Source organism: Phaenicophaeus curvirostris, chromosome 1 (assembly GCF_032191515.1).
Source record: "Phaenicophaeus curvirostris isolate KB17595 chromosome 1, BPBGC_Pcur_1.0, whole genome shotgun sequence".
Taxonomy (NCBI): Eukaryota; Metazoa; Chordata; class Aves; order Cuculiformes; family Cuculidae; genus Phaenicophaeus; species Phaenicophaeus curvirostris.
Window position 1 is genome coordinate 8,095,536 of NC_091392.1, and position 18,917 is coordinate 8,114,452.

Consider the following 18,917-nt stretch of genomic DNA (forward strand, 5'->3'; position numbering starts at 1 on the left):
CATATACAGCATCCTTTGACAAGAAGCTGCACAGGGACTTGAAGAACTGTGCCAATTTATTTGTATTCTACCTGTCTTCAGCTCGATTCATATTCTGTCCCTGTTTTTTGAATTGTTTCTGTGTTTCCTTTGTAAGATGCAAGTGTAACTGAGGCCGTGTTCTGGTCTGTCTATAGGACTTTAGGCTGGGACATTGGGATCCTAAGAGCACTCACAACAACACAAATCAAGAAACACTGCATTTTCTTGGGTTATGCAGTGAACAGCAGAAAGGCCATGCTTAGGGAACATTAAAGTCCTGATGTGTGATTGCAAGGGACTGAAACGGGAATGGGAATTCTCCCAAGTGAAAGGTGAATTGCAGGAATAGGACAAAGTTCCCCTGCATTCTTGACAAGGAAAGCAGTCCTGTCCGCACCTGCTTGCTTTAACTTGCAGGTGAATGGTTTGCTGTTAGTCTATAACTGCTTTTTAATGGATGCCTTTCCATCTCTGAAGGACCACTCTGCCTGCTTCAGCGACTGCCTGGTGTCGTACATCAAGGATAACCAGAGTGTGAATTATGATTTTAGCAACCTAAGCCAGGTGGGCTCATTGATGAGTGGACCCAGCTTCACATCCCGAGGGACCAAGTTCTTCCATTTCTTTAACATCAGCCTGTGTGGAAATGAGGTGAGCTCAGCTCATGTACAGGATTGGAAGGATTAACCAATTTGCTGTCTGTGTTGATGTCCGGTGAGATCACACTGAGACAGGACAAGGACTGTCCTACAGCCGAGCTGTCACCGACACTGTGCAAACACTTTCCTCTGGATCTTGCTTGGCAGGGCAAGCGGACTTTTGAACAGCCAAGTAATTTTGCAGAGCAGAGATGACAATGTATTAGATAACACTAAGAAGAAAAATGCTGTCACATTTCTTAGTTCCTGTGCCTTCAAGTCACTTGGGTCACAACACTGACTGTTTTGTGCTGCCACTGAGAAACTCAGGTGAAGACTCCGAATCTTTTAGTTGCCAACTTCTTTTCAGATGTTTCCCTCGTGACTTGGCTGGGCATGTTGCTGTCAGCAGAGCCCCTGGTCACTGTGTTATCTGCCAGTGACTGAGGTACCTGTTGCTCAGTTTGATTGCAGCTTTTTAAATTGGTGGAAAAATGTGTTTAGTCCACAAGTGCAAACAGTCTCTGCCCCAGAGTCAAGATTTTTCTGTCTGGGCATTGACTGTACCAGATCATGTTGACACATACATGAACTGAAGTTTTGGAGCAGTACCAGTGATATGTATTGTGCCATAAAAGACAATGCGTGTATTTTACATTAATATTCAGCCCTGTAGAGATCTGAAGTTTCATTGCCATGTACCAAAGTATTTGCATGAGTTGAGGCAAACGAATATTCACATTTCTGTATAGTGTTTTGTGTATACTTTTAGGCTTAAATGTATATTTAAGTACCACCTGGATTAGAACTGCTGTCATGTAGATTCACAAAAGTACAGATATGCTCACTCTTCTGTGGATCTGGTCTTCATTTTCCAAATTATTATGGTAGTACTACAGTACTACCAACCGTATTATTAGGTCAGGAGTGGTTGGCATTTTGTCATGACAATTGAGTTTGGTGATTTGTCTTTCATTGCTGTTGCTCTGAGATCATAGCACTGGTCTTGACATTAATGTCACCTTGAAGGCTATATGTCTGTTTAGGGAATTCATGTATTTGAGCTGTGAAAATATTTTATCTGGTTTAAATCCCAAATAAAGAGCTATTCTGTAGTTTATTATTTAAAAGCAAGGAAAATATGTTTTTCCCTTGTGAGCCAGTTTATTATGCTCTGCAAGTAAACACTGTGCTGTCAAGATAAACACAGTGATTAATAGCATAGGTTTCTGATAAGACACATACCAGAAGTGACATCGCATTTCTGGGTCTGTACAGAGCTTTAATCAGAGCTTTCACGATGGCATAGTTTGTGGTTGCAATTTGTCCCTTTCACCATAGAAACATCAAGTTGTTTCTAAGTTACAGTAGTGAAGCTCATCCAGGTGGTTATCGGGACGCTTGCAGTCTCTCCTTTCCTGAACTTTTTCATGTCTTATCAACAACCAACAACTTCCCAGTTTCTTTCCTGGTTGTCCACAGGGGAAGAAGATGGCTGTTTGCATTGACAATATCACAGATGTTACTCTGAAGGACATGGTTGCAGAATCAGAAGATTTTTCCAATTTTGTGGGAGCATTTGTCTGTCAGTCCACCATCATCCCATCGGACAGCAAGGGTTTCCGAACAGCCCTGGCTCTGCAGTCCAACAGTCTTGCTGACAGGTTCTTAGGTACGTGGTTTGTTGTTTGCTTATTGTTGTCATGGATGTGCTTTCGTGTATTTAGGGCTGCGGAGTAAATCCGTCTCAGCTTAGCAGCGCTGCATTACCTTGGGGGAAGAGTGAAGGGGCCGCCCAAGATTCAGCCTCACTTTGTTCCTGAGCTCTGAAGCAGATCTGGACAGATGGCATTGCTTTTTGCTGCTGTTTCAGTTTAGGTGATGGCTGGAGGAGAAGAGCAAGAGCTGCCTCCATTCTTTATTTTCCCTGCCAGGATTACTTACTCTTCCCTATGTTTGGATGGTGGGTCCTATGGTGCATAGAATTTCAGCACAAAAATCTGAAGAATGTAATTGAAAAGCACTAGTTTTCTTTTGTGTTTCCTACCCTGCTCATGCAGGGCAAGAATAACCACTGTAGGAGTCACATTAGTCCAAGTGTTTCTGCCCATGTCAAGTCCCCTCTTGCACAATTTCAGAAGAAGGAGCTGGTGCTGGGACATAATTAGGCGAGGAAAAATGAGGTTTAGGGCAGTATGGGACTGTGAGCATCATTAAGTCTTGCATTGCTCTGGCTCACAAGTTCCCAGAGTCTGTGGCCAGGTTAGACAAAGAAGTGATATAGTCTGCTCACCTATCCGTTACAGGCAGTGAGTGTTTGTACTTCCTCTCTGGCACTGAGCCCAGAAACTCATGTTTGACAAAAGCACATCTTTAGAAGTGCATTCAACCTGAACTTTTAAGACTGCCAGAAAGAATAGCTTGGCCACAGTCATTGGTATTTTTTCCATTGGTCAAACACTGTCTCTGTGTTTTGTTTGAAAGCAGAACTTTTTTCTGTTTGAATTTGCCTGGCTTCAGTTTTTTTCAGCTCTTGCTTCTTGTTATTCTTTCTCCATTTTGCACCCACGCTTTCCTCCTTGGGGAAATATTTTGTGTAGTGGAATCATCAGACCTTCACAAGTTTGCTCTTCTGATAAACTAAGTAGACCAACATCTTCTAACTCTCTTGGTATCATGTATTTCTCTCAAGCATCTGAATAATTTTTGAGGCTCTTTCTGCAGCCTCTGTAACTTGTTATTATATTTTCTTAAAACATGGCCATCAGATTAAAATAGTATTTCAATATTTAATTAACTATAATGGTAATAAATTCACATCCGTTTTTGTATTTACATGCAAGGGTGGAATCCCTGAGTTGTTCTTTCTCCAGATTTGTGGAATTTCATGATGGCTCCTTGTATCTGATGTCCTCTCTATTTTTTCTTCAGAGTTAGTTTCCAAGGCAAAATCTCTCTTCCTTAGGACTAGCCTTCATCCCCTGCTGCACTTGGCACTAAAATGTGTTTAGATTGATTTGGAGTAGCTTACCAAGCAAACCAAGTTCCTCTGTATTTTATTCCTGTTCCTCTCAAACTTTGTGTCATCTACACACTTTACCAACAGTGATTATACAGTTATTTGCAGATCCCTGATGATAATCTTGCATTTTGTGACTCCATTATCAAAGCCTAGAGAAGCCTGGAGACACACCACGTGTGATGACAGTATCCCATGGCCAGATAATTTTGTAGTTGGTTAGTTAAATAATTTTTAATCCAGAGTGTGCACTTAATTGATATTGCACTGCTATTTAATTAGTGGTAATTAATGAAATACTTGATAAATTTACATATTTTTTGTCAGCAACAAAATTCAACAGCTCTCAAGGAATGAAACCAGATTTATTGAACAAGAACTGTTCTCCATTAAGTCATGTTGACTGTCACTCATTATGTATCTACCGATTAACTGAAACCCACCATCCCCTTACCTTTCCTGTTATTTTGCCTCATTGTGTTAGCCACATTGCAATTTAGCTCACCATATCCATCTTTTTACATTTTGCTATCATTAAAAGCTCCGTTAAAGGTCACTCTTAGGTGCGGATTTGCTAGCTTATAAGTGTGCATGCCAAGTAGATGCCAATATCCTCTCCTACCACTGAAGGAATGAGGTGTTCAGTCATTGTCTTGCAAAACAAAGAGGTAATCCTGATTTTTTCCTAATGTGGAAAAAAACATCAAGCTCTTCTACTGCCTTTTCTTTATCAAAGTTGTTACACTTTAAAAGGGTTAACATTTGCCTTTCCTATCCATAAGGTGTACTTTATTTTGATATTTATAAATATCCTCTGAAGAGGGAAGGTTTTTTGTCCTCACCTGATTTTGCTTCTGTTTTTGAGAAGCTACACTTTGAGATGCCATCTCTACAGTACTGCATATTGGATGGGGATGTTCTTTCATTGCCTCTGTTGAATATAATAAGGTCCCTAGGAGCTGTCATCTTTCAGTCTAGTGAGTAACTAATCTCTGTCCATTGTTTGCAATCCAAATTTAAGTTACCATGTGCTCGGTGGAATGTCTTTGATGAGGGGAAGTGATCATTCTTGCTGATGTCAGTGTATGATCTCAGAATGGAGGCCCCTCCGCACTAAACTGACATGTTTCTGCAGATGCTCCTGATGGTTGCTGCTATGAGGTCTCCTCCAAGCCTTCTCTTCTCCAGGCTGAACAAGCCAAACTCTCTCAGCCTGTCCTCATGTGGGAGGTGCTCCAGCCCTCTGATCATCTTTGTAGCCCTCCTCTGGACCCATTCCTGCAGTTCCATGTCCTTCTTACATTGAGGATTCCAGAACTGCACACAATACTCCATGTGGGGTCTCACAAGTGTGGAATAGAGGGGCACAATTGCCTCTCTCAACCTGCTGGCCACACTTCTTTTGATGCAGCCCAGGATATGGTTGACCTTCGGGGCTGCAAGCTTGCATTACCAGCTCACGTCAAGCTTCTCATCAATCAGCACCGCTAAGTACTTTTCCACAGGCCTACTGTTAATCACATCATCCCCCATCCTGTATTGAAACTGCAGATTGCCCTGACCCAGGTGTAGGACCTTGCGCTCGGCCTTGTTGAACCTCATGATGTTTTCACTGGCCCACTTCTTCAGCCTGTCCAGGTCCCTCTGGATGACATGCTGTCCTTCTGGTGTGACAACTGCACCACTCAGCTTGGTCTCGTCTGCAAACTTGCTGTGGGTGCACTCGGTCCTGCTGTCTATATCGTTGATGAAGATACTATACAGCACTGGTCCCAGTACGGACCCCTGAGGGACACTACTTGTCATGGACCTCCACCTGGACATCGAGCCATTGACCACAACTTTCTGAATGCAACCATCCAACTAAGTTCTTATCCACCATACCATCACCCATCAAATCCATATCTCTCCAATGTAGAGAGAAGGATGTTGTGGGGGACTGTGTCAGAGGCTGTACAGAAGTCCAGATAGGTTACATCCTTTGGTTTACCCTTGACCACTAATATGGTTACTTCATCATAGAAAGCCACTAGGTTGGTCAGGCAGGACTTGCCTTTGGTGAAATCATGCTGGCTACCACTAATCATCTCCACGTCCTCCGTGTGCTTTAGCATAGCTTCTAGGAGGATCTGTTCCATGATCTTCCCAGGCACAGAAGTGAGGCTGACAGGTCACTAGTTCCCAGGGTCAATGGGCACAAAGTTACCCTTCTTCCAATCACCAGGGACGTTTCCTGACTGCCATGGCTTTGCAAATATCATGGAGAGTGGCTTGACAACCACACCAACCAATTCCCTCAGGGCTCTGGGATGCATCTCATAGGCTCCCATAGACTTATATTTGTTCATGTTCCTCAGGTGATCACAAATCTGATCCTCCCCTACAGTGGGAGGGTCTTTGTCTTCCTGGTCCCCATCTTCTTGTCCACTGACCCAAGAGGGGTGAGGAGAGCAGTTATCAATGAAGATTGAGGCAAAACATTTGTTAAGTACTTCAACCTTCTCCTCATCTGTTGACACAAGGTCATCATTTTCAACCATTGAGGGGGGTATGCTTTCCTTAACCTTTGTTTTCTGATTGATGTACCTGTAGAACCCTTCTTGTTAGTCTTCGCTTCTGTTGCCAAGTTCAGCTCCAGTTGCGCCTTGGCCTTCCTGACCCCATCCCTACACAACCAGGCAGCATCCCTGTACTCTTCTGGGGTTCCCTGTCCCTGCTTGCACTGCCTGTGCAGTTCCCTCTTGCTCTTTAGTTTGACCAGCAGGTCTTGACTCAGCCATGCTGGTCTCTTCCCTTCCCTGCTTGATTTCCTACATCTGGGGACTAAGCGCTCTTGCGCTTTATGGAAAGCATCCTTAAATATTTGACAGCTCTGTTCTGCTCCCTTATCCCTGAGGACCATGTCCCAGGGGGTCCAACTGACTAACTCCTTGAAGAGCTGGAAGTCTGCTTTCCTGAAATTTAGCGTCCTGACTATACTCCTCGCCTGTCCCTTATCCCTCAGAACATTGAACTCCACCAGTGCATGATCACTGCAGCCCAGGCTGCCTTCAATCTTGATATCACTGATGAGCGCACTTGTATTGGTCATCATCAGGTCCAGTATTGTATCCCCTCGGTGGGGGGCTGTCTATTAGTTGGGTTAAGGAATTATCTTCAATGTGTTCTAGGAGTCTCCTGGATTGCCTGCAGCTTGCCATGCTTCTTTTCCAGCATATGCCAGGGTGGTTGGAGTCCCCTAGCATGATGAGATCCTTTAAGTGTGAAACCTTCTATAGCTGGAGGAAGAAGGCTTCATCATTAGGCTCTCCTTGATCAGGGGGCCTATAGTATACTCTACCAACAAGGTTTCTTTAGCTGCTTATACACATACAGAAAATGTATACTGTATACTATACTAATGCTATTAAGTGAGACTCATGCCTTTCAGACTGAGAGAATGTTATATGTGTACCCCTCAGAAATCCGTTCTTAGCTTATTCCTTTCTTTTTTTTTCCTTCTCAAATTTTAGGAGCTACTATTGAAACAACGCTGGAAAATATCAGTGTCAACACAGATATATTTCCTCCCTCTCCAAGCAAAATACCTGATGTGCATTTCTTTTACAAGTAGGTAAAAAACATTGTTTATTGGTACATCAAATTTCTTCATTTGTTTAAAGGAAACTAAAATTGTGACAGGAGTACTTTAATGCACCTTTAATCATAGTCACTTTTATCAGTATTGGGCTGATACTGATTGACATGTTGAATAATGTCTTATGGAGCAAGAAATCTAAATTACACTTGATCTATAGAGAGTGATAACAGAGCTTTGATTCATCCAGGTGCCACTTACAGTGTCATGTTCTTTTCCGTAATTTCTCATATATGGCTTTGATATGTTCACTCTCTGCTGCATGTTTTCTTTCACTTTCATTTGTATTTACTTTGATGTTACAAACCCAGTCTAATTGAGATTAAAAATACTTGTTCCAACCTGCACAGTTACTGCTGTGCTTTTCCTATTCTTCACTTTCCTCCATAAAAGGAATACCTCAGGTTGGGTAAGAATTAGCTCAAAGATTACCTCAATTAAGATGTCTTCATGCTCATGTCTTCATGTGAACTATGTTTCTGAGCTTGGACTCTGGAGCCTGTGAGGCTGTTCAACTTATCTTTAAGGAACGTACCTCTATTTGTTCCCCTGATTGGCTGTCTAGATTGTGTTGGATGTAGTGATAGATCTTTATGCATACGTATATACATAAATTACATGTCTGATTCTGCAGACTGAATCCCATACCAGTGACGCTACTATGAGTGTGTTATGATCCTGGCTTACTGTGTCTATCATGTTGGAATGAAGCCCATTTTCTGAATCCCCTTTTCCTTGTGCTACTTCAGGACAGTGTGGTTCTCAGATTATCAGGCGAGGAGAGAGCTATCATACACTCCAGCAGAGTAACATACCAACCACAGCGCCTGCGATTCTCTTTTTTTTTTAATAATTCTGTTCTGTTTTGTGGGCAGTTTTTTTGTGTTTTTTTGTGGGCAGAATTAAAATTAGGAGTTACAGAGCAGTTACCTGAGTGGCATCTCAGAGAACTTTGAGATTTAAATGAAGTGGTGATACCTACTCTGCTTCTGTTGCTTCTTTTTTCTTTTCTACCTGACAAAAGCAAAAGTGCTGTGTTAAAGGATATGTCTTTAGTATTACAATTGCATGAATAGACAGAGATCTATGGAAAAGCAAGACACATTTTTCTATAGTGGAAATGTATGACTTTTCTCTTTTTTTCTGATATTAGGTCTTCAACAGTGACAACCTCCTGTGAAAATGGCCGTGCAACTGTTGTGACAATGAGATGCAACCCCAACAAACCAGACCAAGGAGAGCTTTCTGTTCCTAGGTATTTAAGTATTAGTATCCTAGTAGTGCCCAAAAGTCTTTTCTCCTTATTTAATCTATAGAAAAATCATTAGTAATTTTATGCCTAACAGCAGTCACGAGTGCTGTCTCCCTGATCAGCCACCCAGGAGGTTTCACTCATTTCTTCTAGGTTAAGGACATGTGTGTCCATCACCTCCCAGCAGACCGACTGGTCTGTATTTGGGCTATATGATAAGAGAGGTTAGAGCTCAGACAGGTTGTTCCAAGCTTAGAGCCAAAACAAAATATAGTGATGTTTTCTTGTCTCCACTTTGGCTTTATTTCAGTTCCTTATTTCAGTCTTTGGCCTTCTGATTGGAACTGCCTAGTCGGGGCTTTGAGAGGTAGTTTTTCTTCCTTGATCTAGAGCAGTGGCTGTGGACAAAATGATTTATTTGAAAAAGAGCACCTGTCCTAGGAACTATGAAATCTGCTGTTGCACTGCTTACGTGAGCCCTGACTCTGTCTAGTTCAGGTTCTATGGGTATTTATTTATGTGTCTTATCACTCCAGTTTGTATCTTGGGCCCTTTGTACCAGTTATGTTATATTTGCCTGACCTTTTTATCCCTTCACTTTGATTCAAGTGACTCCAAAAAGCTTCTTTCTTCCTAAGTCGTGTTTATGCCTACACCTGAAAAGAAAAACAGTAAAAGAATTAATTCCATTACTCCTTACTAACACCTTGTGATTCTTCAGAAGTTCACCTCAACTCTGATAACCTCCTTTTTGGCAATCAAGGCCTGTCTTTGTCTGTATGTTACTATACATCTGCAGATAGCCCTCTCACTCATCCTTCCTCCCAAAAGTTAAGTCCTCTTCCCAAAATCTAACAAGGAGAGAAGTATTGGCTCCTTTTTAATCCCTGTTCCTCTTGGGATGGGTGAACCATGCTCACCTGACTGAAGGCAAAAGGACATCTACTTCAGAGGTAGTAGATCAGTGATCGATGTTTGAACATCTTTGGAGATAATTACTCTAGTGTCTTAGGGACCCGACACACTACAAATTCTGCTGGGCAACAATCCACTGTATATCAGCAACTGTGTGAAAATCTTCCAGGTGTCCTTCAAATGTTATAGGTTAAACATGATATGACCTGCAATAACTCACTAGTAATGAGGGAGTAGTAACCTACCTTGCTTTTTGAAGTGTGAGAGTGGGCTGAAACAGCACACAGCTGACATGACGTACCTTATCTCAGTTCTTGTTGACTTCTGCATTCCTAGCCCCCTTTGATTAGCTCAAGAGTCATTCAGCGATTTTCAGAGTGAGGTATCTGATACATGTCAAATGCTGCATGTAACTCCTTGATCCTCCTGACATGGCTTTTAGTATCACATGAATTTACAGTTTAAGATGAAAGAGGTTGAGGAGAAAGGTCTGTCAATGCTCTTGCCATGTATGTTGAAAAAATGTTCTGTAATCCAGAGATGACATTTGTCAGTTATTCAAACCAACGTAACCCAGAACGGGCTTTTAGGGCTATGAATTTTTCAGTCCTTCAGATCAGGATAACAGATTTCCATGGAGTTTTGGCCACCACTGCGGTTGGATCTGAAGTAACTGTCAGTAACAAAAGCTGCCTGAATGTCCTGCCATTGCCAGTACAACTTTCTTCTGCAGGCTGAATACAAAATAGGATCATTAGTCTTTCTTAGACTAAGAGAAGCTGTTATCTCTTCATTAACTAGTGAACATCCTTCTAGTAATTAACCATGACAGGACAAGTCCGTTCCATATGGACAAAATAACCCAGACATCATTAGAACAACAGCAGGAACCAGATAGCAGCAGTCATATGAATAATCACCCAGTACAGGAAAACAGTGATAGAGGTGCATGCTGGGCTAGCCCATGCTACTGAAACCTTGGAGCAGTTCTGCTGGTCTCCAAGGCTTGCTTCTTTTTCTTCATTGTAGGTGCATGAGTAGCACACACTGCCAGGAACTGAACTGTTAATTTAGACGTTTGACAGCCCAACATCTGTTTTCACTTGAGAAAACGTTTCACAAACTGGGAAAAATTCTTCCCCCAGGTTTTTCCATCTACTGACTTGATCAATGTTTACCCATTTGTTGTACTTACCATTACCAATCTTCTGCCACAGAATGTGGAGTGAGAATGCCCAGAGTGTTTCATTAAGTGATAACTAAGCTTTACTCTCCTCCTAGCTTATGCCCTGCGGGCACCTGCGATGGATGCACTTTCTACTTTGTATGGGAAAGTGCAGAAGCTTGCCCTCTCTGCATGGAACAAGACTACCATGAGATTGAGGGAGCCTGCAAAAAAGGATTTCAGGTACAGGACCCATGTCTCCAAGTCAGATGGATTCATTTGGGTATAACTTGGATTTGGTTGAAATTTGGTGTGCAGATCGATAAATGAGTGTAGGTAGAGTTGGGAAATCTCAGTTCAGGCTCTGAGCTGGCCAGGTGCATGTCTTATTGCTGAGATTCAGGGATAATTGTGCCAATATCAGTGTGGTTCCTGGAAGAGAGCTGGCCTGGGCTGACCAGCTATTTGGGTAGGGACATGAACTCTGCATTCATGCAGAACATGCATAGCATCCTGCATAACGTGCAGGCAAATTATTTTTGAAGGATGGGATGCTCAGTCCTTTAATGAGCATAAACGTTAGGGGCAGTCTAGGAAAGGATTCAGGATTTCAATTCCTTGCTTGCAATTTTTTTAGCTGCTACCTCCTGTGGTCGAATGTTAGGAAGTCCTTTTGCAAGTTCAGAACTGTCCTGCTATTCAACAGCTCCAATGCAGGCATAACACATTCACAATCACTGTCCAATGTATATTGTGCCAGAGAAAAGCAGTATGGAAGAGGAAATAGTTTTTTCATGTCTGAACCTGCAGGCACAATCAAAGGGAAAACTGAGTAGACAATATGGCTTCACATCTAGAGCCTGAAAACCTGAAGCACATGTTTGGTTTGCTTTCTTTGTAAATATGTCTAACCTTCCTACCTCAAACCATCTTCTTTTCTTCAATTCTGATTAGTTTCTCTTTTCCTACAAGTGTCTCATTTCTTGGTGTTTTCTGTTTTCTGTTTGAAAGGAAACTTTGTATGTATGGAATGAACCAAAATATTGCATTAAAGGCGTTCCCTTGCCAGAAAAACGGACCAGCACTTGTGAAACAGTGGATTTTTGGCTAAAAGTTGGAGCTGGTGTTGGTGCTTTCACAGCTGTTCTACTCATAGCCTTGACTTGTTATTTTTGGAAGAAGAACCAGAAGTAAGTACTGCAAATTATGTTCATATAAAAGCAAACTAAGATCTTGATATAGTGCACAGAAAGACATTTTATGGATTTGATCTTATGGCAATGTTGATTAGAAGTGCCTTGTTGGATCATTCCATTAATCCACCAAGTTGAGGTTTCTTTAGCCAACAGTGGCTGTCAAAAATGCCGGTGCGGAAGGTGTAGAAAATCCACAGTAATTTGTTATGACATAATTTTCCAACAGGAGCTGTCTTTTTAACCCCTGAGAGTTTTAAGTTGACATTAGGTCCTGAAAAAACACAGCTTTCTCAACGCCTAAAGACCAAAAGCATCTCTCCTCAGTGTAGTTAGCCCCTTTCAGCTGGGTTAAACTAAGGTCTTGACTGTATGTTTAGGTCTGTTTTGGCAGGATATGTCTGGTACGCACCCAAAAGATCCCTGCTTCTCGGACTGAGCATACTTACTGTTCCCCATCTCCATTGTCCTCTGCTTCCCAAATCTCATGCCATAAACTTTCAACATGCGATTCCACCTCCATGGGATTTCATCACCCCATAGCACATCCAGCTTCACCGAAGTATCATGGTCCCCATCTCTTGCTGCCTCCTACCGCACATGGTTACACATCTCTCCCCCGTAGTGTCCTTGAACAGGAATGTGATGCAGATTAAGATGCAGGCTGAAGTCAGTCATGCTGTTTCCCCAACCAATACACAGGTTGTACCTCTTCATGCAGGATATCCTCTCAATACTTGTGTCTTTTGGGAAAACATGACTCTTTTACAAGGGTGGAGGACTAATCTGTAGAGCAGGAGCCTGATATATTGTTAATATTATTTTGGTTATGTGCTTTTAATGATTGAAAAGTATCTAATTTCCAGTAAATACCACAGAAGTAACTGTGTGGAAGGAGTGCAGATAATCTAAATTATAAAAAAAATTGAACATGGGGAATTTGTAAAAAAAATCTATGCCTGTCTGGCTTTGTACCTTCAGACTGGAGTATAAATATTCCAAATTAGTGATGACTGCGAACTCAAAAGAGTGTGAGCTGCCAGCTGCTGACAGCTGTGCTATAATGGAAGGAGAAGATAATGAAGAAGAAATAGTATATTCAAATAAGCAGTCTCTGCTGGGGAAGCTCAAGTCCTTAGCAACGAAGGTGAGTAGTAATTGCTGCTATTAATAATAAAAATAATTATTCCTTTTTTTTTAATTACTGGATGTGATGAAGCTGTGATGCTAATTTGCCCAATGCATTGTGCAGCCTCCTACACAAACTTCACCCAGTCCATAGTCGATCTGGTGAAATCTGTGTCCATAATGATAAGAAACGTTGCAGGGTATTGAGTAAATGCTCCCTCTTCTGCAGAGAGTTTGCACTAGCATTCTTTTGCATGAGTATTACCTGAAAAGAGCAGCTAATGGTAGGGGAAACCTCTCTGCCAAAATTCCTACTTGACACCTCAATTGCTGAGGCAAACACTGCTATTAGAGGTACAGAACATTAGCACAGGGAACACAGCCACCAGCCAGCTGCTTGCAGCTCACCTGGGATGGCCTCGTGGCTGACTTGAGAACCATAATTTTGAGTACTGTAGGATTCAATTGAAGAGGAGGCACCAGCCACAGCCTGTTACCCACTGCAGCAACCTTCTCCATTTCAGTGGGAAGCAACAACAGAAAGTGTTTTTTTTTTTGCTGTAGCACATATGATGTGGCTTGTTAATGTGTCTGAATTCAAAGCACAAAGGTCTTTGGTGTCCTTTCAGCATTTCTGAGAGGAGTGAAGAGGACCATCATCATACACCCTGCAAGCATTCTTATCTTTATTCGGAATGCCTTGAAGTCTATGGGAAGGGTAGTGTTGTCTTTAAGGGAGGCCAGCTGGGGCATCTATTATGATCAGGATAAAGGCGGATGACATTTTGCCTTTCTATGAATTTTGCTGAAGGGGGTTGTTTCAAAATAGGGAAGTTTCTTAATGGATCATAATAAAAAAATATTTTAAAAAGTCGCTCTCTTGTTTTTTGTCCAGATAATATTTCAGAATGTTGAATTTTGAGATTTTTTTCTTGTATTCCTTTTTTTCCATTTTGTGTTTGAGTGCAATGTAATTAAAACCTGTGTGTATCCTTTCTTTTCCATTATTTTTCTCTTCTCTTTGTTCTTTTACATTTTTTTAACTAGACTGCTGCCCTCTTTCCATGCTACATGCTCCCCAGATCTCTCTCCTAGGACAAATTACCATTGCACAGCTAATAGAATCATAGAATAGTTAGGGTTGGAAGGGACCTTAAAGATCATCTAGTTCCAACCCCCCTGCCATGGACAGGGACATCCCACTAGATCAGGCTGCCCAAGGCCCCATCCAACCTGGCCTTGAACACCTCCAGGGATGGGGCATCCACAACTTCCCTGGGCAGCCTGTTCAGTGTCTCACCAACCTCACGGTGAAGAAATTCTTCCTTATGTCTAGTTTAAGCCTGCCCCTCTTCAGTTCATAGCCATTGCCCCTAGTCCTGTCACTACAAGCCTTTGTAAACAGTCCCTTCCCAGCTTTCATGTAGCCCCTTTAGGTACTGGAAGGTTGTTCTAAGATCTCCTTTGAGCCTTCTCTTCTCCAGGCTGAACGCGCCCAGCTCTCTCAGCCTGTCCTCATATGGGGGGTGCTCCCGCCCTCTGATCATCTTTGTAGCCTCCTCTGGACCCATTCCAATCCTTCTTACGTTGAGGATTCCTTCCCCTTGACCCAGCCTGATAGTTTATCTTGCAAAATCAATATTGCTCCTTGTGGAAAGGGGCAGAAATTTAATTAATTCTTAATTCAATATTCTATTAATTCCTAATCCAATATTGTGAATATTGAAAATGTAAATAAAATAAAATCACATTAAATTTTGTGGTGGTGTTGCAAAAGTGGAAGTTTATCCCATTTTGAATCCTGTAAGGGCTGACTTTGAAATACTGATTTTGCTTTTTTGTCAGTGAAATTGTTTGGCTGGCTGTGGCTGAGTGTAATGACCAGCACTGCTGGTGAGGGTCATGTTTTGCTGTGCACCCATTAACTGTAAAAGCTTTGCTGATTTCATTTGCAACACCAACCACTGTCACCTTCCTGATTAGAAGTATAGAGACGAGAGCATGGGAGAATTGGATTTTTTCCTCTTTGAAGTAAACTTTAGTACTTCTAGTTTTCAGACTACTTGAATGCCTTTGGGCTGAAAAAGAGTTTTTGTAAAGTTCCTGTATCCATTGTAGCAGGCTCCCTGAGTATTCTTTCCTTTTTAAACAAACCTGTCAGATATTTCTAAGCTGGTTCCTTTTTTCCTGCTAGATAATCATAGCTGGCAAACTCAGCTTCCCGTACCTCATTAGCTTACTGAAATCTGCATCCTGTATCCCTGCAGATAACTCAAATTTAATGTGTATTTACCCAAACAAATGTCATAGGCATCAGTTTTCATTTATGCAAAAGGTGAGGAAATTCATCTCCTGCTGCATATGCATGTAATATATGGAGGAAAACAGAGGAGAAAAAGAGGAGAAATATAAACTGAGAGATAAAGAAAAATTCTCAAGTACCCCAACTGCATGTTCAAGCTTCAGGCAATGGCATTTCTGTGAAGCAAAACATCTCATGAAGTTATTAGCAGTTTTGAGTACCCAAGGAATTCAGGCCTGTAATACAGAAAGAAATGACTGTGATTTTTAATGAGAATAGAGAAGTTAAAGAATTATGAAATTTCTTTGGGTTGGAGGCTGTTCTAGTTCTGTTTGTTGTCTCCAGCATAACAATACCAGGTCCTTCAGAACAAGAAATATGTATTCTGCAGTAGGCAATTTCAGGATGATTTTCTCCCCTGCTCTTTCTCATGGCTGCACCAGGCTATCCCAGCTTCTGAGGGAGCTGGCTCAGGTCGTGCATTTAGTTTAATGTAGTTTCCAGCCTGCTTGTGTGCATCAACAGTATAAAAGGTAGGTACATGAAGCAAGAACCAGCATTTTCTTGTGAGTATTTTAGGATTTCTTCGTTTATTTCTTCTACATGGACCATTGTGTTGTTCACACATGCAGCAATGAGTATGTCTACACTTCTCACCCTGATGCCTGCTTGCCAGATGGGCTAGGCTGTTATCCATCATAGAATAATAGAATTACTAGGTTGGAAAAGATCTTTGAGATCATCAAGTCCAACCGTACCTGTCCACTACTAAATCATATTCCTAAGCACTTCATCTACCTGTCTTCTAAATACTTTCAGGAATGGTGTCTCAACCACCTCCCTGGGCAGCCATTCCAGTGCCCAATAACGATTATAGTGATGAAATTTTTCCCAGTGTCCAATCTGAACCTCCTCTGTCGCAACTTGAGTCCATTCCATCTTGTCCAATGACCTGTCACTTGAGAGGAGAGACCAGATTTCCCAGCTCTGACTCTCTGTCCTATACTATGAGTATAAAATATGAACTTCCCCTGTACCTTCTAAAGTAAGTACTGTGGACAATATATATGGCATAATTTTGTTGACTTTGCAATTTTTAAAGGATTATTATTATATAATAAAAGGTCAAACTGTACACATAATGTCTGTGGTAGAAATAGAGAGATGTTTTTGGCGAAGGCCACTCTGGAGGTATTAAAAGAAGCAACTGTAGTAACTGTTGCAGTGAATTTGAGGAATCCCGGTTGATGGGAGCCTGTCTTTTCCATTACAGGAAAAGGAAGATAATTTTGAATCTGTACAGCTGAAATCTTCAAGATCCCAGAATATATGAAGAATTAGTGCTGCCTTCAAAGAAACAAACCGAATTTCTATTTTTACAGGACCGTATTTTAAACATATTCTGGCACACATTCTAGTGGTGATCTTGGTGAGAAATGCTTGGTGACTTAGCAGGAAATAAGACGGGAAGCAAACCAGAAAATCGGATTGCCTTACTGTGTAATTGAGTACCTTGCCAAAAAAGAAAGCAGATGCTTGGATTCCATACTGGGAATGAAATTCAACTCAGGAAGAGATATACATACTGAAAATAACATGGATATTTTGCATTCACCTGGGCATTGCTCAGGGATACCATATGATTTATAGGTACCTTTCATTTCCTGTCACTCCTTCTACACATTTTCATAAGAAATGATTTTCAGAGAGGCCTGAAACCTCCTGCAAAGGTTGTGTGTTGTCCATTAGTAGCATAACTATGAGTCTCTCTTAAAATCGAAATAGTGAATGGTACTTGAAATGAGCCTCAAGTGAATTTCAAACTTTGGAAAATACTTTTGATTTTAATGCTTTGAAGGGCTGGATGGTCTGAGTTAGCATGTAATACAAGAGGAAAGGTATTGCACCTGCAAGTTGAACTGATGCTGATGCCTGAGTCATGGCCATCAGGTTGGGGCAAAACATGATCTTACTAAATTTAAACTTATTAACTGCTATTGTATGAATTGTATGTCTAGGCCCGTGAGTTTATAGGCAGTAACAGGCTGAAATTCTATACAGAGAAGGAAAGGGATAACCTATAGTGCAAGTTGCACTTATCCCTCTCGTTGGAAGCTTATCCTTTCAGGAGAGGCCACTGGCAGTTTCAGTACCCATGCTTGGGCTGCCAATGTGTCACCTTTCCCTGGGCTCTAGACAAACAAAGCCTGAACTCCAGATGTAAAGCAAAAATTTCTACTTCTGGGAATCATATATACCAGTTTTGTCAGTGGAAGGCTTGTTAGAAAAACTCAGCCACCTTTATTCCTGGGCCCATGCAAGGCACAAGGACAGATTCCCAGTGGAGCTGAGCATGTCGTGGGTTAAGTACTTGTGCAATTCAGCATCTAAATACTTTCTGCTGTCAATACAAGTACTGGCTTTGAAAGGAGGGCACAAAATGGTGCCTTGAAAACTGGAGGCTAGATGGAATTTTTCATAAAATCAGCCACATTATAAGCATGTGATATTCATGGTATCCACTGTAATAGTTTCCTGAAATTCCCATTGAGGTTGAACTCAAAGGAATCTGAAACTTAGGCAAAAGTAAAATTATGCAAGACTGGTAAAGAGCCAGGGGAAAATGAGGAATAAATCTTGTATTGACCTCTGGTCAGACTCATATTTCTGTGCCAGTGAAATTATGTGAGTTGTGGAATGCATCAAAACCAGAAAAGACAGATGGGCAGAAACAGTCTTTTTACTATAAGGAATATAGATTTTTGGTTTTATATGACTGAGGTAGATCTGTCAATAAAAGAGGGCCCACTTGTAAGTAAAATTTAAATGAAACTGAATTTTCTGCACTCTAAATATTTTATTACACCGTAGATGTGGACAAAAATTTTATGAAGTATAGATTTTTTTTTTTTCCTTTAGGGAAATTTCAGTTCAGTTACTATGTATCTCCAGTTAAAGAACACAGGCTTTATTCTTTTGTTGGGAGATACTTCAGGCATCTTAACTGAAGTGGTGTACATTTTTTGTTGTTCTTGAAAAGGCACTTCACTTTCCCAACAGAGATTTTTATGGAGTATTGTTGAATGTATATTAAATACACATTCCTTTTTGTATATTTTGTACCATTGCACACTTATTATTGTACATTGTATTTGTTGTCATGATGTCATTTATATATGATTGTCAAAGGTAATATGCTCATGGAGTAAATGGTTATGGCTTTGGGATTTCACTTCTTGGATCTTTTATGAAGAGGATTTTTATGTTGTTGATTTTTATTCAGCTAGTGTGCTGTAGCATCAAAGATATATATCTGATGGGCATTCATAAAATAAAGTGAAAATATATTTGAAATTTTGGGCTTGAGATGTTTGGTGGAACTGCAGTCTTTGGTGAACATTGCAGGTCTACAGTGATGGCTAGAGCTTTTAACTGCCATCAAATTTCATCTGTCTATATCTTTATTTTTTCTCCTTTTCTCTCTCCATGTTTTGCAATCTATAATTGCAGTTCATTCTCCAGAACATAATTTCTTCCTCCTCATTGGACCCATATCTCTGTAATGTCAAAATGCCTTAATTTATATGAACTTTATTAATTTTATTTAATACCACAGAGGATTTGTGTAATCCCCTTCCTTTTCCTTT

The 18,917-nt window shown here is 41.1% G+C and overlaps 1 protein-coding gene across 1 annotated transcript in view; it reads left to right on the top strand.

Moving 5' to 3' along the window:
* The window catches only part of ELAPOR2 (endosome-lysosome associated apoptosis and autophagy regulator family member 2), a 108,462-nt gene extending 89,838 nt beyond the window's left edge, over positions 1 to 18,624 (top strand). The window contains exons 15-22 of the mRNA XM_069873665.1: positions 499 to 672; positions 2,142 to 2,331; positions 7,191 to 7,287; positions 8,469 to 8,570; positions 10,764 to 10,890; positions 11,659 to 11,837; positions 12,822 to 12,987; positions 16,544 to 18,624. Coding sequence (XP_069729766.1) covers positions 499 to 672; positions 2,142 to 2,331; positions 7,191 to 7,287; positions 8,469 to 8,570; positions 10,764 to 10,890; positions 11,659 to 11,837; positions 12,822 to 12,987; positions 16,544 to 16,603 — 1,095 coding nt within the window. The 3' untranslated portion in view covers positions 16,604 to 18,624. The remainder of the gene's footprint in view (positions 1 to 498; positions 673 to 2,141; positions 2,332 to 7,190; positions 7,288 to 8,468; positions 8,571 to 10,763; positions 10,891 to 11,658; positions 11,838 to 12,821; positions 12,988 to 16,543) is intronic.
* Positions 18,625 to 18,917: the final 293 nt, after the last annotated feature.